Genomic DNA, 21,547 nt, shown 5'->3' on the forward strand with positions numbered 1-21,547 from the left:
GTGAATGCACACACACACACACACACACACAGACACACACACGCACGCACATTAACGCCGCCCTGCATGTGCAGATTCACTATCCCGTTCTCAGTCTGTTAACCCATCCGTCTGCCTATGTCCCCGTCATCACTGCTGCTGACATACCCTTGCACTACCCTTGATATCTGTAACTTAAGAGGTGTACAAGTAAACCTGAGATCCGACACAGCTCTGCCCCATCTTTAAGCATTTTAAGTGTTGGCCTCTCACCTAATCAACAAGTAAACAAACAAAGTATCTCATACAGACACAGGCAGGAACCCATGATTAATATGACAATCAACAGAGACAGAATGAAACTGAAACCTCTCGTAAATAAGTGACACTTCTTCTGATGCAAATAGGCAAACTAAAAATCCAGGCTGGGAATAAAGTTGTTCTCAACAGTACATTATGGGATTGTGATTAGCTTAGTCTGCAAAAACAGCAGGAAAAAGAGTGAATGCTGTAATTGATTATGAATCAATTTAATATTTTGACCTGATGATGGCGCTAAATGAAAAGTTAAAGTATCTTAAGTTATTCAAATCCATCCTAGGGGGCACATGAATGTCTGTACCAAAGGTCATGGCAATCCATCAGGAGCTTGCTATGTTGGCTGACAAACATAGTTTTCTCTAGAGCCACATCACTAGTATGGCCACAAAACAAATAGACTATTATTATGAACAATGAAAGAGTTTTTTGACTGATAGATGCACTCGAATATCATCAGTACAAGTCCAAAGACCCCTTTCCAACTCTGCCCACCAAGTCAGCTGATGGAAACACACGAGTGAATCCAGGAGATGCTGCTGATCTCTGTGTACACTGGCATTTCAAACAGGAAGGCTCTGCCCATTCTTTTACCAGAAATGTATTTACGTCCAGAGTACTGTTACATTGGCAGGTAAACAACACCAGCAGCAGCTACTTAGACCTTATGTTAAGTCTCTTGTGGGAGGTAAAGCTACACTGGTCCAGTGCAATAATGGCCATGCATCATAGAGATATCTTCTGAACCTTTTTATTGTGACTCTCTCTCTCTGTCAGACACCATGAAAACTACAAAAACAGTGAACCCCACAAAAAAACACGAGAAGCTTAAATTGTGTCTCTCAAAAATGTCCATTGTAAGTCAGTTCCAGACATGCGCACATAGCAAAATAAAGATAAACCAAAAAAAAAAAAAAACTCTGTCCATATAAGCCCCAGTGACTTCATTTTACACAGACAGAAGGAATTCCAAAGGATAATTATCGTCTGCACCTTTGAACCAATGGCAGAATGAAATGCATCTGTCTCATTTCTGACCCATAATTCCACTGTTGTGCCACATGACAAACTCCAGTCACATGATGCACAAACAAAGCTTTGCATGAAGAGTGTTAAATTTCTTACAACTACTGTTATAAGGCACATTTAAAATCAATTGCCATGTGAACTACATCATCAACAACAAACGAGTCTTTGAGCCAGTTACAGGAGGTAACTCAGTATTGAAATTCCAAAGAAAAAACACTGGAGCTTGACTACATCTTGACTGTCCAGGGAGACTTTTCAGTAGGTAAGAATTGAAGCCTATGCAAAATCTGAAGTGACTCCCAGGATAGAAAGGGACTGTGGTTGATGATTTGAGTTTATGCTTATGGTCTAATGTAGACAAATGAGTCAGTTCAGACATATAGTGCTTTATAAAAGAAATGGGACTGAAGCTGTGAGCATGTAAAAACCATAAAGTTATTGTTGCATGTCATTAAGACAGTGGATCATAATACTTGTTGCTTGTAGTGATGAACCCAAAGTAAAAATGATCTGCAGATCTCCTCAGCTTGACATATATTTTCTAGCTTTTCCACCTCAACGTTTGGTTTTCCTGGTTGTTTTTTTTTTTTTATTTTTGATTCACTCTCAACAGACATTGTTTTTTATTGAAAAAGTTAGTGAACATGATGGAATAAGTTACAGGGACATAGGATTCTACTGAAAGAGTCTAAAGACTAAAGATGTAAATTTGTACTCTGTCTTTAAGCAATGATAAACTCAAGGTTGTGATCTACCATGCAGTTCTGGTAGAAGATTAGTGACCTGGCTGATCAGAGTCTTATTTAGATGTTTGAAGCTCCACTGTCAAACATGACATGTCTTGGCAGCCCAGTGGTCTAAGACACTGACCTACCAAATGACAGCAATGTCCCTGGTTTGAGTTCAGCTGGGTGCACCCTGAGCACACACCCCTCCACTCAAGTTTCCCGTTTCTCTTCTGAGAAGTGTCTGCTAGAGCAAATATCGTAACACAATAACCTCTGAATTAATCAGATGTATCACAAATGTGCAAATGAGGAAACGGGGCAGATGATCCAAGACAGGCAGGTAAGTATAGTGAAGTGAATATAATAATTAACAAAAGACTGACAGCTTTATGCAGTTCATGCAAAGAAATGCAGAAAAGCAGGGCAGGCAAGCAGCTAAGGATTAAACAGGAGGTGAAGAAAGTGAATGAAATCGTTTTCATTCAACTTATCTAATAGAATTGTCACTTTCTCGTTATTGCTTGTGTGTGTTGCAGGTCTTGAACTACACACTGCTCATTTTATAGTTGCAGTTGCTTCACTCTACATTTAGTTTTTTAGTTTGATTTTTCTTCTTCCATTTTTTTGTCTAAGTCTTCCCTCGCTCTCTTTCCCACTACATCCATCACACTCCACATTGTTTCTCCACTCTTTTATCATCCTCCTTCCTCTTTTTTATCACTCTCCTACTGCTCTCTGTGTTTTGATCCTCGCCGTCTCCTCTTTCCTCCTTAACCTTCTTTCACCCTTCTCACTCATCACCCCTGCCTCCCCTGAGGACTGCAGTTCAGCTTCCATGCCGTCGCAACTTATGTCACCTCATTCACTGAGTGCCTGCTTAGTGCCTGACTGACAAAGCCAGCTGATGGTCTGCCCAGCTCAAGGTTTTCCATATGAGCTTCTCCTCTTGTTGGAGAAAGTTTAAAAACATGCAAGGGTGAGAGACGATTTTGGTTTGCAGAGGAAAAAGAAAACACTAAAAACAAATCACTTTTCCTTCTTTATTCATCTTAATTTCTCTTTTTTATTCTCCTTATCTACCCCCCTTCACGTCTAACTCATTCTATTCTTGGACATTCCCTGGTGGAGCAGCTGACAAACACAACCCTATACAAGGCTGGAGGTATGCCCGGACTCCTCCTCATTTAACCCTCCTTCTCGATCTCTCCTTCACTCTTCTGTTGTCCAGACATTCATGGTTCACAATGATCCACTGACTTTTCCTCTAGTGCCATAATGAGGCTTCTGGTCCCAGTTTTTAAAATTAGCATTTTTTAACAGATGATACAGAAGTTATGTGTTTCTTCCTTGAAGTCAGAGGCCTTTGTTCCCGAACACTTCAGCTGTGTCAAGCTCCACAACAATGCCATTATAAACTGTTGTGTTGAGAAAAAGTAAAATAAAGATTTGGTTGAAAACACCCTGAATATACTTTTAAACCACATTCAGTAAACTTGCATGAAATCAAGGACAGTTTATTGAACATTTTATTTCACAGTGGAAAAACAGACACTTCAAGTCTCCTTTCTTCATCTGTATTCGTTCTGCACAAGAATACCAACCTTTATTTATTTGTGTCACCTCATAGCAAGAAGGTTGTGGGTTTGAATCCTGTTTGACCCTATGGCCCTGTGTGGAGTTTTGCATGTTCTGTGTCTGTGTGGGTTTTCTCTTGGTACTCAGACTTCCCACAGTAAAAATACATGCAGCTTGGTATCAGGCTAACTGGACCCCACCTCTCACACAATGTCGGCTGGGTTTGGCTCCGCCCCCCCTGCAACCATGATTGGGACTATAACGCTTGTTGACTGGTTTGTCAGTGAAAGGAAAAAAAACAACCCTATCTAAAATGATAATAAGAAATCAAATTTCACAAATGTTGAGAAATAAATTATTCAAAGAAAAAAATCATTGCAAATGATCTGTATGGTGAAGAACAGAATGAAAAAGAATGTGTTTTTGTAAATCATTCAATCTTCAATCTTTGAAAGGGTCAATATGCTGTATATATACAAAAGGAACACTTTAAAACTCAAAATGATTTAAAAAAATATATATATCTAATCAAAACTATATTTAACAAAAGCATGTCCTTGGATCATGTAAAAGCTCACAGCTCACTAGAAGCCAAAGCTCTTCAGTTAAACAGGACTCTATTGGCCACTGGAGACTTAGGAGTCCACTGGAGTTTAAAAAATATTATGAATAAAGAATTAACAAAAAAAAAACAAAGTTATTTGGGAAAAAAGTAAAAGTTACTTTGATTTTCTTTCATATTATATACGCTGCGATTATTTCAGAACGTCAATTTCCCATGAAAAAGCTCAGAAAATATTTTTATAATCATTGTAAAGTTTTTTTTTCACGCAGCATTCTGGATGTTGCATATACAGCTTTGTAACTCTATTCTGGCTGCACATATTTGTATGCATGAAGTGCTTTCATGAAGTGTGGTCCTCTGCACTGCAGTTAAGAGTCTTCAACATCAGGGGTCAGTGTGCGCCTTTGTGTTACCTTGTCAAAAGATGATGCACTTCAATAAGTAACATCCAGTTATCAAAAACAAACAAAATACATTTTCCTTCAATGGAAACAGAGAAACAAAAGACATGTAGTGATGCTTCAGAATCAAATACACAAACTTCCATTTTATTTCTGATATGATTTATTCCCCTACAGGACACAACACTCTAAACTGTGTTGGGTCATGTAAAATGCAAGAAAGAGTTCAGAAGATGACTTGTGTTGACGAAAAAGCCAATGTGATCCAATTCAATACTAACTATGTACAGTATGGACTGTACACTGACTAGCTACTCACTAACAGCTTTCCCCTCCATTTCTTTTGTTATACTAGAATAGTGTCAATAAAACACTCAAAAAAAATCAGTGCATGCACAAATGTTCATTCATCATTGGCTCCACTGTTGTTTGTTACCAGTGTCACGTGTTACCTGTATATTGTGCTTTGAGGAATCCGTGGAGTCATTGGACCAAATCTGCAGAAACAATAGAAACGATTACACTTTACAGTGATTTTTCTGTCTGGCTATAGAAAAAAACTGCTAAGTGTAGAATCTTAGGCATTTTGCCTCATCGCACCTAATGAATATATCTACTGTACACATCTACTGTACATAACAAATGCGTAAAAGCGCGTTACGGAGCGGTCCACACGCATTCCACATCTACACTCAAATACCTCGATAACGCCTTAGATGAAGGTGCGATATCTTATCGCACAGTAGCGTGGGTGTGGGTATGTGCGGGGGGGGGGGCTGTCAGGTCAGGTCATGGGTGGTCGGAGCTACTGGAGGATGCCAGGAATGCGCACAACGCCTCTGCCAAGGTACAGAGTGATTAGAAGAAAACAGGTTGTCATATAAAAAAATGCCAACATTATCTGCGATGACGGCCACGGAGGCGCGCAACCTCACCGACCAGTGTGACTGGTTCAGGGAAGGGAACCAAACTGAACCGCGCTTAACGGAGCGCCTGGATGCTGCTGGCTGCCTCTTTCTATTAATACTGCCCTATACCCACGTAGTTCCAGTGCTGACATGCTTTTTTGTGGTGTTGACACTCTTCTCAATTTTGGTTAATGGGTTTACCCTGTTCGGACTCAGACGGTCCGAAGACCTGTCCTGGGAGCCGCGCATCGCTTTCCTTAAGAATCTAATTGTGAGCGATCTCGTGCAGACTTTCACCTTCGGTCCAGCGGTCATTCACTCACTAACCCAACGCCGGACGATGGTGTTCAGCACCTGGTGTAACATCCAGTATTTTGTGGGGATCACCAGCGTTTGCTCCAGCCTTCTCACAATCACCTCAATGGCACTGGAGCGCTACTTGTACGTGTGCCACGCCATCCACTACTTGGCCATCCTCACCCAGGCGCGCCTGCGGCTAGCCGTGAGCCTTATTTGGGTCTATTCGCTCTTCATCGGTACGGTCTGCCTTGTGTTGTTGCACATTGGCAAAGAGCAAACGAATGAACGTTTCACCAGCGGGCTGCTGTGCGAGCCGGACATGGTGGAGCAGCACACGGGATTCCCTCGTGGCTCAGTCCTTTTTCGCAAACTCACGGGCTGCTTAACTCTGCTGCTGTGCCTGGTTGTTTACGGCTTCTCCTATTTGAGGATGTACCAGGACGCGCGTAACGCAGTGATACCTTTCAACGCGGTCAACAACAAAGCGCGCAACACGGTGGTGTTTTACTGCTGCATGCTGTTCCTGCAGCTGCTGCCGCTGCTCATTAAAGTTATCTCAGACATGCTGTGGGAGTTTGAAGGGAACATGGCTCTGATGACGCTCTCCTCTCAATACCAAGACGTCCATAAAGCGAAGAAGTCCCCCTCGACCACGGCGGTCCTGCTCCATCTGTCCCTGTTGGTAATGCTTACACTGCCACCGTGCATCAACCCGCTGTTGTACGGACTGAGGAATGTGGAGATGAGGCAGGTGCTGCCCAACCTGCTGTGGTGGTGGCCGTTGAGGAAGGGCACGGGTGTGCGCAGGGTCGAGAACATTGTGCATCAAAATCGACCTCAGGCAGGGTAGCCAGAGCTCAGTGGCCACTGTGATGCAAGTAGCCTGAAAGATCCAGCAGGCTCATTTTAAGGCTCAAACACTAGGCAAAAATAATATGAGCTACCAAACAGATGACTCTGAAAGTGGGACCATTTTGAAATAAGTTTTGGTCCAGACATCGACTACTTACATGCATACCCAGGCAAACTGGGGCAGAGAGAGCCAGTTGAGTTACTGTCTATTTACAGTGTTTTTTGACAGTCAAGTAAGATTCTAATCGACTAATCGATCCTAGGAAAAGCCTTGATGCAGCTTGTGTATGTTGTTATGGACCACGTTATGTGAACATATATGCTGTAAGTGTATTAACATATTTGTGTGTTTAAGTGCAGTGGTTTTGTTTTTTATGGTCTAGTTGTTTTCTATTTGTAATTTATTTATTGTATTTATTCTATTTTATGCAAAAGATGAATGCTCAATGAAAATGTTGTGTGTTCCCTGCTGCTGTGGTCAGTCAACAAACTGAGTAGTAGTAAGTGTAGTGAGACTATTCCTGAGTTCTGTGCCATAGTGCCACCTTTAAATGCTGAGCACACCCACACCTGTCCAGCCTCTTCTACTTTTCAATTTGCTGCACTATAAAACAGTAACAGTTAACTTTCTATAAGGCCTTTGCACACACTCAAGCTGCACCAACTGTATATAATGAAAGACTGCTTATTCTGAAAAATCACCATATTCTGAATATCTCTCTGTGAGCTATAAAATGACAGAGAAAGCGTTGCCTTAGAACCTGTTCCTTATATTTCCTTTTATGATTCCAGTGATTTGAGCACAACTAGCTCATGTTCAACTACCTCAATATACTGCACCAAATGTAAAATTCAGGTCAAGCAAGACACAAGAACAACCATTCTCACATTGTAACAAAATGATGTAGTGGGATTGACCTGCTGAAGTTAAACAATGAACAGTCCTCTGCCTGCCTCTTCATGTTTTTAGAAGCAGAAGTATATTAAGAATTGAAAGGAGAACGCCATCACTTCCCCTTCTAGGTGATGCTTAGATATATATTTATATACTAGTGCAAACTGCTGCAGTAACACTGCACTTCCCCCTGATCCCATGTATACAAAAAGGGTAAAGACTGATTGTTAGTAAATTCTCTATAGACCAATGTATTAATGAATGTTTACCGTAAGAGTCAAGTCAATGTTTTATGTAGCACGTTAACACAATCCACACATTTTGCCTCAGTGAGCTTCACAATCACATTGCTTTTTAAAAATATGTAACTAAAAGAATGATGTGCTTTTGTTGTTTAAGCCAAACACTTTTTTTTTTCTCTTTGCTTTTCTTTAGAGAAGTGATCAAAAAGAGGCTTAAAGAGTAATTCAATGAATGTATTTGACTTGTGTGTAAAACAGGTGAATTTAATCCATTAATTGTTCTTCAGGCTCTGTGTCTTCACATTCCATATGAAATAAAATAATGGACACTAAGGTAAAGTGTCACGTCTCAATATATATCTACACTGAGAGATCTGTGTGAAGATATAGCTGTTTAAACACATAATGCCCAAACTGCAAGGGTTCAAAAACTACTAGACCCCAGTCATCATGAACAGTTTGGAAATGAATCTGTCTAACTATTTAAAAAGCATTAGCACTAAGGTTTGACAAAAGATCACATCCACACCTGTCAGAAATGTGTTTATTCACAAATTAAGACTTGATGTGAAAACTGAAAATGTGTGGGAGGGGAGGAGGAAAAAACAATAATGTCTGTAACAACCTTTTCAAAATAAGTTACTGTTTCCTGGCATCTGATTCCTCAACACTGCATGTACATGTACTAATGTCATTGTCAGAAAGACAATGGGGGAAACAAAATGTGCTCCAGATTCTTGCCACAGTCCAAATACATGCAGGCTTGTAAGTTGACTGGTGACTCTAAATTGCCCACAGGGGTGTGTGAGAGTGTTTGTCTGTCTTTGTATGTTAGTCCTGCAATAGACTGCTGATCTGTTCAGAGTGGATCCTGTGACCCAGGGTAGCAGGAATAAGTGGTAGGCAAAAGATGGATGAATGGAGGTTGTAGGGATGTTGGTGTGTAGGACTATCAATAACGTGAGTCAAATTGAAGGCAACACACACCAATACACATATCTTAAAATTTGTTAGATCTTTGTCTGTGGAGATTCTCAGTCGTCCAGGTGAAGTTATCTAGAGGTTTTCTCATGGCAACTGAATTTGTAGTTTTTAGGTCAAAACGTTTCACCACTCATCTGAGTAGCTTCATCAGGCCACATGTGAAGTGAAACCAACTCAGGAGTGTGGGTCTAAGGACTCTCACCCACTTTACATAGCTCACCTAATAAGCCTATGGGGCTCAGGGTGGAGTGAAACCAATCGGAAAGATAAATTGGAGTTTCCATACCAGCTTTCTCTTAAACTGATGAAGATGCTCAGATGAGTAGCGAAACGTTTCAATTAGAAGTCTGGTTGCCATGACTCAACCTCTAGTTATTAGATATTTGTGTTGGGCTTAGTGGGTGGAACATTAGGATCTCACAATCAATAAGTGATGAGCCAACAAGGCAAATATATACATTATGGCTATTATAGGCAAATACCTATCATGTGCCTCTGAGACTTATATATTGATTTATTGACTTTAAACTTGAAGGCATGTCCACAATCCTTCCTACAGATGCTTTAACAGAACAGCAAGCCAAACAACCCAAACAGGTTTGGTATTGTATTCCAGTAAGTCGTTGAGTACTACTTCCTATTGACCTGATTATGAATTTTACTCTACTGTATTCTGACTACATACCTGATGTTGACTGGTAAACCAAGACAAATATGTTTATTCTGACTTATATGTGTTGTAGCCAAGTGCTATATGCCCAGGCCTGGCAACAGCAACTGTGTATATATGTCAGAGAAGGGCTACTGTAATTTGTTATCTAAGTGCAAAAATGTAATGAGGAAGTAACCACATCACAGTAAGTAAATACTATGTTATTATTTTTGCTTGTGTTGGTGTTTGAGAACTGTGTTATGAAAGAATGAGGAAGTATCTGAGCCATTAGAAAAAGGGAGCACCCAGTCTCACACAGCCAAACAGGTACAGCCTTACACACAGTCATCAACCTGGAACTCAAACTACAAAGGTTGTACACGTAAATCTTTGGGTTTTGGTTCCTTAAAAGCATCTATGGATCCAGCGTTGCTCCCGAATCAGCCAGTCCAGCCAAATGCTTCCGGCTGTCGGTCTGGGATGTCACCTCTGAGCTGCTCTGAAGTCAACCTGAAGTTTATCTGTGAGTTTAGGCAGAAGTCTGGGGATGATGGTAACAGTGTCAGTATGGACTGGGAGTCGGTGTCAGTCATCCTCCCTGCCCAGTGCAGCGTCCACCAGCTTCGTCTGCGGATCTGTGTGCAGGTAGGCAAACCCCTGTAGGAGGTCTTATTTAAGAAGTGTGTTTAAAATGTGTTTTCTCTTTGTTGTGTTCTCCCTGAGGTTTATATGCATTTTTCCTCATTATTTACATATCTGTCAGTGGTTCTTGCACTGGGGCACTTTTGAAATTCTTAAATATCTACTCAGGCCTGTTTATTGACATGTATTGACAGGTATTGTTAGGGGCTGGAGTTAGGAATGAAAAGTAGACAGGGTCAGAAACATTCTAGCAGCACAAGGGGAGTGATTGTAGAGACAGCTCACTACTTTGGCCCAGACTAAGATATCTCATGCACACATTTTTGTCCTAATCAGTATGAACTATAAGCACTTGACCCCCTGCAATACTAAAGATAATACTGCTCAATACTGCTCGGCCATTTATACAGCTCCTTCCAAATATGGGTGTCGACTTGCAGTCATTGTTATATTCATATTTGTCTCTGTGCCTTCAGGCCCAGGAAAAAAACTGTCACCCAGACCCACTTGCAATTCTTGACCCAGACAAATACACTCTACTCTATGCCAGGGGGGGTGACTGGTATGAGGCCTACGACGACTGTCAGGTTATCAGGACGCTGGATATTCCTTGGGCACGCGATGACTCTCGATGTCTGTTGGCACACATTGTGGTACAACCTGTGGTGGCAGTTGATTCAGAGGAAAAGGAGAAACAGCAGCAGTGTCTCAATTATCTGATTGGGTACGACCTGGAGAAAGAAGCATCTGACAGACTCAGTGAACTCACATTCACTCGCAGGAAACTGGCATCTCTGAGAAGGCAAGAGCTAAGAAATCGGGATGACATATTGTATGCAACAGAGCCTTGGGTAACAAGCATCCCTTTACCAGCTGACCTCCAGGACTGGCTAAACAGAAAGCTTCCTGTTAACCTCCACTACATGAACATGATCAGCTTCAGCGTAGATGTTGATTTAACCATAACACCAAATGTGCTAATTAAAATTTTTAGAAAGGTGATGGCAGACCAGAGGCTTGATTATGACACTTCTGAAAGTCTGGTGCTAAAAGTCTCTGGGAGGGAGGAGTTTCTATCTGGTGACCACCCAGTCAGCAATTTCCTGTGGGTACGGCATTGCTTGAAAACTGTTCAAGACCTCCAACTGTCTGTGGTCCCCGTGTCACAGCTTGCTGATGAGACAGTCAAGTTTGTGGACTGGCCTCTTGTGGATGGTTTCAGTGGCCAGTTCAGCTCCCATGATGATCTCCGTCTAGAGGGGAAGGATTTGGATGACATCTTCATGATATCCTTGTGGGATTGCAACAGAAGACTCAGAGTCAAACTGCTTGGATTTGACATCCCAAAGCTTCCGAGCAAATACCCCCAGTCTGTTTATGTTGAAGCCTCTATACTGTACGGTAGCAAGGTTCTCTCTTCAGTGTGTTCCCTTTCCAAGCCCTTTGCAGATGAAGTCCTGTGGAATGAATGGCTGGAGTTCGAGGTTCTCCTCAGGGATCTGCCACGTGGAGCCAAGCTGGGTTTCACTATTAATGCCAGTGGTGGTGACTCCCCAGTCTCACCAGACCCTCAGAAAGGGAAGGGCAAAGTACTTTACTTTGTCAATCTTCTCCTCATAGATCACAGGTCAGTATTTTTTTTATATCAGTTATAACTTGGTGAAGTATTTAGTTGTGTGTTTTTGGTGTCATTTACAAAAGGGCAGAACAAAATTCCAGAGTAAGTAATGAGAAAGCAATTCGTAGGTTGATTTTCTTACTAAATTTATATTTTATATTTCATAGAAATTAGACGTTGAAACATCAGTATATAATTTAACATGTTTTATCAGAGGTGGCAGTAAATTCAGAGGGAAAAAGTTGAGGTTTTGAGGAATGATCTGAAAAAACTTAATTACATAAATGAGTCAGGAGTTGGTTTCCTGCAGTTCACTGTGTGGAGTAGGAGGAAATAAGTATGAGCAGTTGTGATTATAGTCACCATTTCATCATTGATCATAATTAGGTTGTACAATCTCAGCCTGTCTGAACATCAAATCTACCATCAGTTCATTTATGAGGTTTTGTGCTAAGGGGCATTTTGTGAAGGCAAAGACTTCACTGCTGCATCTGAACTAAGAACACAGCATGTGTAGCATTCACGAGGCTGCAGCAGCTTATGCAGCAACATTTTACATATTGTAAAGTGGAAAGTCACAGCACTGCATATTGTTAACACTGGTCACTCACTATTGGGTCTTCACTGATTTTCTCCTTACCAAGAAATTTTTGTTATTATGGGACACTAAACACTGGTTGATTCTTTCAGGTCCGTCCTTAGCCAGGGTCCTTATACCCTGCACATGTGGTCCCACCTTGACCTGGAGGAAGAAGCCATCACATATCAGGCAGACAAGCTGTCCTCTGCTACTCACCCAGATATAGCTGACACCATGGCCATTAGCTTCCTTCTTGACCGTTACAGCTTCCCTGTGGTTCTGCCAAACAGATCTAGCCTTTCTGAATCCTCCAACAGTCCCACCTCCAGCCTTTCTGGAAACAAACCTGCTACTTCATCTAATGTGCCCTCTGCCTCACCATTCTCACCCGTCTCACCATCCTCACCCAGCACAGATTCTAGCTCTCTGCCTGTAAAACCTCACCAGGACACATCAACTGACACTGCAACTCCCAGAGCTCCATTGTCAGTCTTCAGCACCAACAGGACTGGCCTCAGAAGGTTCCAGGGGGAAAGTGTCCGTTTTTCCTCAAATCTTCCCCAGTACTTATGCAATGTGGACTGGATGAACCGCAGAATAGTTGAGGATGTTCACTGGCTGCTGGAAAACTGGGATGCAGGAGAGCTTGATTTAACTGTTGCCCTTGAGCTGTTAAGCATGGACTTTGCTGATGAGATCGTTAGGAGATTAGCAGTCCAGAGACTGGAGAGCTTGTCCAATGATGATGTGTTGAAGTATTTGCTGCAGCTGGTGCAGGTATGTGTTAGACAATGGCAGGTTTGTGTGCTGCTGATATGAAAAACACATGTACACCAAAACACATGCAGAGTGTATGTACACTGGAACTGGAACTGTGAAAAAAAAAAAACTCTGTTGGAGGCCCATACAAATATTATTCAACCCACCATAAACCCACCTAAAGGAAACAATAGTGAAACTAATGAATTATGACATAATTCAAAAAATAATTTATGATTCAATAACTCTTCCCCAAAAAGCAAGTAATGAAGCAGACAGCTGCCCCAGGGTGCTAGACCCCCAGTGGCCCAAAAAACACACAGAAAACATATCCGCTGCCTGTCAGGAGAATTTAAACAATTTTGTGAAATTAATCTTTAGTTGCTGTTGCAATACCTGTTAAGGTTTCAATTCCAGTGCAGGCTGTATACACTTCACAGTGACTGTGGTGAAGGATTTACCACTGGAAACCCTTAGCTAAGGAATACCAGCTAATGATGATGTGTTAGATATTAACCTGTAACTCCACAAAGTAATGTTGTTGGTTAATAATATCCCAGCTCTTAATCTAGGAGAAAACAAACACTTTCATTTGTATTTTGTTTGTTTTAAGAAAAAAGCATTACCAGGTGATAATACAATATAATTAGTGAAAACATCTAAAACATTTATTCTAGTTGGCAAAAGAAGTACTGGTAGGCCCTTAGTAAAAGTATAGTTTACACCATTATGTTTTTCATTTGATATTGTGTTTAACAAATTAATCTAATAAAATTACTACAATATAATCAATGCATGGAAAGAAGTGGTTCAAGGTAGTATTTCAGGGTGGGAGTTCAGGGTCTCTATATACTTAAAATGCACACTGCACTTAAAACTTGTTTTTGGGAGTTGGATTGCACCACATTATGTTGTTTATAGCAGGAGCTATGTCAGCTGTGCAGTACTCTGGCACACTGGAAGATGTGAGGGTTAGAGTGGTGATGGTGGAATAACTTATAAATGTCCTTCTTATTCATACAGACACTTAAGGTGGAACCTTACCATGACAGTTTCCTTGCTCGGTACCTCATACAAAGAGCTCTGCGGGTGAGTTGTGCAGCCTCCTTATTTTCAGTGCACACAACAAATATTATACTACGTTAGGACTATGTTGTTAAAGGGGGCAGCATGATGGACTGGTGACCTGTCCAGGCTGCCTTCCACCCAAAAGAGAGCTGGGATAGGCTCCAGCAGATCCCCGTGACCGTGGTTAAGGAATAAGCAGGTTTGGATAATGGATGAATGGATATTGAAGGGTTAAGTTCTTATGGTACTTATTGCCATTTATGTCTCTAAAACCACACAGGCTACTGCTGAGAAATAAAAGTCTATAATTATAAGACATTTCTCCCATGCTGTGCAATCTTACTGGTGAGCATTGTTTATAGTATGAAGTATATCAAGAACTGGCATCTTAGTGACTGGGACTTTAGAAGAATGTTTTTTTATAAAGTGTCTCACTGCAGTAAAAATGTGGACTACAGCTACATCTGCACCCTCACCTCTCTTTTCCTGTCTCATGCAGAGCAAAAGAATTGGCCATTTCTTCTTCTGGTATGTCCGCAGTGAGGTGGCAGGCTGCCCATATTTCCGCCAGCGTATGGCTGTGATTCTGGAAGCCTATTTGTTGGGTTGTGGTCAGGCCATGCTCAACAGCTTCACCAAGCAGGTCCAGGCTGTGGAAGCCTTACAGGAGGTTGCTATATTAATCAAGAAACTATACCCTGACAAGACTGACCTCCCTCCTACAGGTGGGACATTCAGGATCATGTGAAGAGTCAGATAAAAAAAAAAGTGAAAAGATAATTGCAGCAAAATATATTCTGATTTCTAGTTCCTGATCAAACACTTACACTTATTACAACAGCCTTTTTCATCCAAGTCTGACTTACAGGACTTCTGGTACTGGATTGTTGGTGTTTGCACCAAATCTTGCAATAGTTGTTGAAATCCTGCCTTTAAAGCTGCAACTTCTATTATATAAGGTGGTTTCATACATGCTGTCAAATCTGTGAGAGAGAAATTGGAGATTCACAGCTGAGACAGGGAAATAATTAGGGGGATATCGAGAGAAAGGCACTTTTATTATCTACAAGGAAAACAAGGCTGTTGCAGTCCTTGTTAGAAAATGTCAGGGTTAACTTAAAGGACTGTAGCCAATGTTAAAATTATATCTGCCAAAAGAAAGAAGCAAGCAGCTCTTGCATTAATACATTATGAAATGCTCATTACAGTTATTTTATAGGAAGTGTTGAAATTAAAGCTTGGTGGATTGACCTTCACACATTCACACAGTTATTCGGATGATGGAGAACTAGTTCAAAAGGACTGAGCTAAATTTCAGTATCTGAATTGTGATACAAGCTGAACTAAAACTGAGCATGAGAGGAAATGTCTCTGCAGACAGGTGCAAAAGTGTGTTTCTGTTATTTAAAACTGATTGAAAGCTTGGAGTGTTTCCTAGGAGAAGCTATTTGTTGCATAATTAAACATATGTGATTAATTTGTTGTTGTTTTTAGCCCCCATAAAACTTCAAGAGCTTCTTATACAATACAATCTGCCAGATGAATTCCTGCTGCCTTTTGACCCTCGTATCAAAGTTGGAAAGATCTTGGTAAGTCTTGCTAATGTTCTGTTTGGGTGTATGTTTGCAAATTGTGTGTGTGTGTGTGTGTGTGTGTTAATGTTGAAATACAGTGTGTCAAATAAACAATGTTATTCACATATGTTGTAACACCCTTATCAAGGTAGATCAGTGTCTGATGTATTTGAAATTCTCTTTTTGCCCATATACAGTTTTCTGTCCATGGTTTCTCTAATATATAGGAAAAGTGGTGACAAGACACCAACAAGTATATAATTTAAAATCTCCAAGCAAACTCATCTAATAACCTGCAAATGACAGTGCAGGAAGCAGAAAGCAAAAACCATTTAACATGCACCAGCAACTATTGGAGCGCAGCAGATGCTGTCAGTTATGTACAATATGCTCAGGAGGAAAACATCATTACAGTAAATAATAAAGTCAGCTAATCTGGCAGGATGTAACCACAACTGTTCAAACCTTGGCAGAAATGTTTGTGCGCCTATAAGATCCCATCCCTAATAGCAGGAGGATGAGTTCAGGACTGATACAAATCAGCCACACAGACAGATTTCTTTGCCACCTTCCCACCTATTCTTTCCATATATAGAAAAACAGATTTTTTTTTTCTCATTAGTCTTTTTTTATTGTTTGATTTATTTTCAACCTCCCATTTTCCTTTTTAAAAGTTTAACTTTTTTTTTCTTTTTGTGCACATATAGTGAACCAGAGTCAAATTTCTTGTTTGTGTGCACCAGTTTGGAAAATAAAGCTGATTCTGGTTCTGATTCTAGTTGAGTAAATGCAAGGTGATGGCCTCTAAAAAGAAACCACTGTGGCTGGAGTTCTCGCCCATGCCTTCGCCCACTGCTGCTCCACCTGTTGGAATAATCTTCAAACAGGGCGATGACCTCAGACAGGACATGCTGGTCATTCAGGTCAGAGAGATGTTTTTTCTCGTCATATTAACACTAAAGCTGTTTTGTTTTGGTGCATGTATTTAAACTTTGAATAAAGTGACAGCTGGCCATGTATGTCCTCCTTTTCAGACATTGGTGGTGATGGATTCAATCTGGCAGGAGAAATCTCTGGACCTGAACCTTGTTCCATATGGCTGCATCTCCACAGGACACAACATAGGTATCAGAATGTGAGATGATTCGAACCAGGAAGATAGTCAGAAGTTTAGAAATATTTTCTGTGAAAATATGTACATTTTCTTCTTATTTTGGATTCTCGAATTCATGCAGTTCAATGTAGTTTTTGAAAATTTCCTCTGGAATTCCACAGCTGCCTTTAAAGTCAATACAACAAATTTAACTGTGCCTCCAGTCTTCAACGGTCCTTGTAATTAGCACCGGATTTACCTATAATCTATAAATCCTATAACTGTGTTTTAATTGTAGTGCTTACCATTTCATAACCATACATTTTAGTATATTGACTAAAGCTATTTGTCTCTATTTAAGTGGTCTTTCTTCAGTCCTGTTTCTTGTTACCAGATTTAAGGAAATTTGGTTTAAAGTTAAAGGTCTACTCCAATTATTCAGTATTATACATGCTTCTTCTGTTGATGAAATACAGGATGGAACATAATGTTGGGACATAATTAAGCAGGACTTTCATTTAAACAAGTTCCTTTTCAACAGGTATGATTGAGATCGTGAGGAACGCCGCGACCATTGCTGCTGTCCAGAGAAACCATGGGGGAACAAGTGGAGCCTTCAGAAATGATGCTCTGTTTGAGTGGCTGAAGTCCAAATGTCCACTCCAGGAAATTGTAAGTAATTTGGAATAGCTACATTAGTACATGTATTCATATACTAGCAGCATTCTATATACTGGTTCATGCTCGGCTGTGCTACCTGTTATGTTGTGTGTTATGTCATTTGACTGCAGCACTACAAAACTGTGGAGAGATTTGTGAGATCCTGTGCAGGTTATTGCGTGGCCACATATGTGTTGGGTATAGGAGATCGACACAATGACAACATCATGATCACAGACCAAGGTATGCATCACCAATCCCCATACACATTGCTTTTAATTGCACTTTTTAGCTCAATGGATTTGTGCAAATGTCAACACAATATCTGAGTGATTTGTTGACAATACTACAATGTTGTTTTGCTGACACATGCCTGGATGATGAAAAAGATGAATGAATTATGAAACCAGATGAGTTGTTTAATGCTCCTGTATTTACTGGGTCTCTTAGGGAATTTGCTTCACATTGACTTCGGTCACATCCTGGGAAACAGGAAGCACTTTCTCGGAGTAAGCAGGGAGCGTGTACCATTTGTCCTCACACCTGACTTCCTGTATGTCATGGGCAGGGTCAAAGGTCGCAACAGCCTCTACTTTCAGCGCTTCCGGGTAAGAAGGCCTGAATGTCTATAAATGCAGTTGTGTTTGTGTATAACCAGTAACTGTAGTAATACTGTCACTTAAAGGAAAAAGATGATTTGATACTTTTATTATTTCTGACAAATCCTATCAAAGACTTGTTTGGAAAAAGGGGTTTAGTAGTTTCTAGTGGGGCTCTGCAGATTTTAGCAAATGAGGAATAGTACATATGTTGGGGACTGTTTTTAGTCGGAGGTGTTGCTCAGTGATGTGTTTTTAATTTGGACACAGTGGGGATGGCCCCAGTCTGGAGTTGTTCAGTGATCAGGGCCTGGCTGCTTGAGAAAATTCACTGTCATGGCCATCAGCTGGGTCAGAACCAGGCTGGGTGCTGAGTTTAGACCCTGATCTGCTCGGCTTCTAAAACTGATGATGTTCACCTGGTTTTCAGATTGCAATAAGCACAGATGTGATTGTGACATAAGAAAAAGTAAATAAATGTTGATGTTTGGATGATAGGAAAACCTGTGATCAGAACCCAGTGACATTACTGCATATGAGAAGTGGGTCCTCAGTGTGATGATGAAAATAGGCTGGCTGACATTTATCCTTCTGCTTAAATGTGCAGTTCATTTTTAGCAGCATCAATTTCATGTTGGCTTTGGTCTTTTTGTTTAAAATAGGAATATGAGCTTCTATTTTTGGTTTCAAATAAATTAATTGGTGATCCTCTTTTCTTCACCACCTGCTCATATCAGGACACTTGCATCCAAGCCTACACTTCCCTGCGCTCACACTCTCGTCTGCTGGTCACTCTTTTCTCGCTCATGCTGCTGACGGGCATCCCCGAGCTGAGTGCTGCAGAGGACATGCGCTACCTGCGGGAGGCGCTCCAAGAGGAACAGAACGAAGCAGAAGCTAAGGAGCATTTCCTCCAGCAAATCGCTGTGTGTGAGCAGCTGGGATGGACGGTGCAAGCCAACTGGTGGATTCACATGGTGGCCGGAATCAAGTAGCTTCCTCTGTGGTGGTGAAATGGATGTCTGAATGTCTGCATCGAGCCCTGTTTTCATGTTTTGTCATATTTACCACAGAGCCACAGGCTGGTTTTAGCAGAAAAGCTCTGATCTTTCCACCTTTGTAAACCAGTAAACAGTAAGGGCACAACAAACAAACAAGAGTTGACAAATTGGCTGAGGGTTTGAATAAAATACTGTAACCTGTGACCTGGAGGGGGGTGGTAAATTGTGCCAAAAAAAATCAATAACATTTGGCATTTGTATTGTACATACATTTAATATACAGCTTATTGTACTGCATACCTACAATCAGATGCAACCTCTGCATCAATCCCTATCATTGTGATTTAGCAACAATAATAGGAGCAGTGTGTGTTCACAGAGGCATCAGCAGTTCCTGGTGGCCTTGAGATGCTGTTCTGAGTTTTGACTCATGGAAAAAAAGGCACAAGACTTAATTTTCATTTTGTAAATGTACATTTTTTTCCAATGTAAAACTTGTGATGTATGAATTGTGCTGCAAATTTAAAGTGGCACCAATTTCACAAGTCAAATCCAAACATTTTGCTCATTAACAGGACTGCTTAGCCTTCTGGAAACAATTGCTTATATTTTAATTTGTCCAAGTGCACAAATCATTTAAAAAGGTATTAGAAATTAGTTTGTGGAGTTTGGAAGATTATTTATATGGAAAGGAGGCACTGAACTAAAAGATGCCATTGTGTTGCTTTCTGGGAAATAAACAGGTCAAGATATCTTGACTCTGCCACTGTGTTTTTGATCATTTTTGTATTCTGCCTGTCACTAGTAACTAGTAACACTGGAAGTGCAGTACTCAGTTACTTCTGTGCCCATTTACTGTTTCTGTGGAACATGCAAAGCACTAAGTGAAGAGAATTTGTCAGAGTCAGAGAGTTTCATTTTTAGTCATGTCCTCTCAAGTTGTCCTATTTTTGGGCTGAATAAAATTTATAACAGTTTTTATAGGTCATCTTTAACATTTTCTTATCTTACAGCTTGGTAATCCAGAACAATTCTCATTGTGATGCAGTCAAGGCCGCAGGACAGAGGGGGCATTAAACATGCATGTACTGTACTGTATATCGTCCATGGTATTGAACAGAAGGAAGGCAGTGTATAGGGGATAAGCTGCAAGAGGAAGGAGCAGAGGTTTTAGAGTGAATAGACGGAGTGTGGGGGTATGAGTGAGGGGTCACAGTGGGCTTTAGGGCAGAGGAAAGGGGTAGATGTGACTACACTATATCTGAGACTGCCAGACAGAACCATAATTACCACAAGAAAGATTCTTTCCTGTTCTCATTGTTTTATTTGTCTCATTTATTCTGCCTCAGGTTAGTGGCATTTGTTTAGTTTACAAGATCTCAGACATGATATTATTTAATGATAAACACTGAATATGATATTTGATTTCTGTGAGTGACTACAGGTTGCAGCAGAAAAATTTCTTTCTCTATAAAAAATAATGATAAGACCCCTGAGTGTGTTTTGTTCTGAAATCACCAGATCCATGTTGCTAGGTTACAAACTTAAAAGCTGTTTTGTGTGTTTTTGGGTGCAGTATATTGGATCAGTATATCAAAGTAAATATTTAATAGCCAGGTTATATTGGCAATATACTAAAAAAAGGTACCAAACACTGGTAAACATTTTGTAATGTGGTATATGAAGATAAAACAAAGTATTCACAGTGGCCAAAACAGCTCAAATCTCTAAAGGGTGAACTGATAGCATCTCTAACTTGATGAAGAGAATATATTAGTCATTATATACTGCTATAGTTGTTATAGTTACTCTATTCTTTAACAAGCCTCCATGTCATAGAGACACTGCTCCTTATTGGTCCTGTTATTTTACTTTTCTACACTCAAGTGTATTCAAAGCACTTTTACACTATTTGCCCATTCACCCACTCACACATTCAAACACTGGTGGAGCAGCCACCAGGGGCTACTTGAGGTTTAGTGTCTTGCCCAAGTACACTTCAGTCTGAGGACCAGTGAAGCCAAGGATCAAACCGGAATTTCTCTGGTTTACGGTCAACGTGCGCTACCTCCTGAGCCACAAGTTTAGCTTCTGCTGCCACATGGAGGCATCAGTGGTTGTTTTTTCACAGTAGGGGGCAGCCCTTGATCACTATGTGTAAATGCAAAAAGCACATTTGTGGTCAGTCAAGAAAAGAGTTACAGAGGCTTTAATATGTGGTATGTTTTTTTTTATAATTCTGTGTTAGCCATTCAGTTTGACCTTCCGGTGTCTGCACCAGGTGAGATCAGTTCATTAAATTAATAATAATGGAGCAGAAATATGTGTTACTGTGCACATTTACATTACTACTGTGCTGCACACACCAAATGAACTTAAATCATACTTTCATTTCCATAATGTCTGAGCTGAACTACATTCAGCTTGACTCTGATATCTTCAGTGTTTACAGCTCAGAGATTTAAACGATATGTAGGACGAATTATCGATTCAGTGAACTGGAAGCATAACAAACTGAAATTAAT

The 21,547-nt window shown here is 40.6% G+C and overlaps 2 protein-coding genes across 2 annotated transcripts; both read left to right on the forward strand.

Moving 5' to 3' along the window:
- Positions 1 to 5,501: 5,501 nt before the first annotated feature.
- Positions 5,502 to 6,653, forward strand: LOC113145216 (olfactory receptor 2A12). The gene has a single exon (XM_026331660.1). The coding sequence runs from the start codon at positions 5,502 to 5,504 to the stop codon at positions 6,651 to 6,653; it is 1,152 nt and encodes a 383-aa protein (XP_026187445.1).
- Positions 6,654 to 9,766: 3,113 nt separating this feature from the next.
- LOC113145069 (phosphatidylinositol 4,5-bisphosphate 3-kinase catalytic subunit gamma isoform) lies at positions 9,767 to 19,725 on the forward strand. The gene is made up of 12 exons (XM_026331408.1): positions 9,767 to 10,073; positions 10,547 to 11,697; positions 12,379 to 13,045; positions 14,051 to 14,116; positions 14,595 to 14,820; positions 15,590 to 15,684; positions 16,449 to 16,592; positions 16,704 to 16,794; positions 17,304 to 17,434; positions 17,554 to 17,665; positions 17,873 to 18,030; positions 18,759 to 19,725. Exons 1-12 carry the CDS (start codon positions 9,846 to 9,848, stop codon positions 19,014 to 19,016), a joined length of 3,327 nt encoding a protein of 1,108 aa, XP_026187193.1. The 5' UTR covers positions 9,767 to 9,845; the 3' UTR covers positions 19,017 to 19,725.
- Positions 19,726 to 21,547: the final 1,822 nt, after the last annotated feature.

This window comes from Mastacembelus armatus, chromosome 7, assembly GCF_900324485.2.
Source record: "Mastacembelus armatus chromosome 7, fMasArm1.2, whole genome shotgun sequence".
In the NCBI taxonomy this organism is placed as follows: Eukaryota; Metazoa; Chordata; class Actinopteri; order Synbranchiformes; family Mastacembelidae; genus Mastacembelus; species Mastacembelus armatus.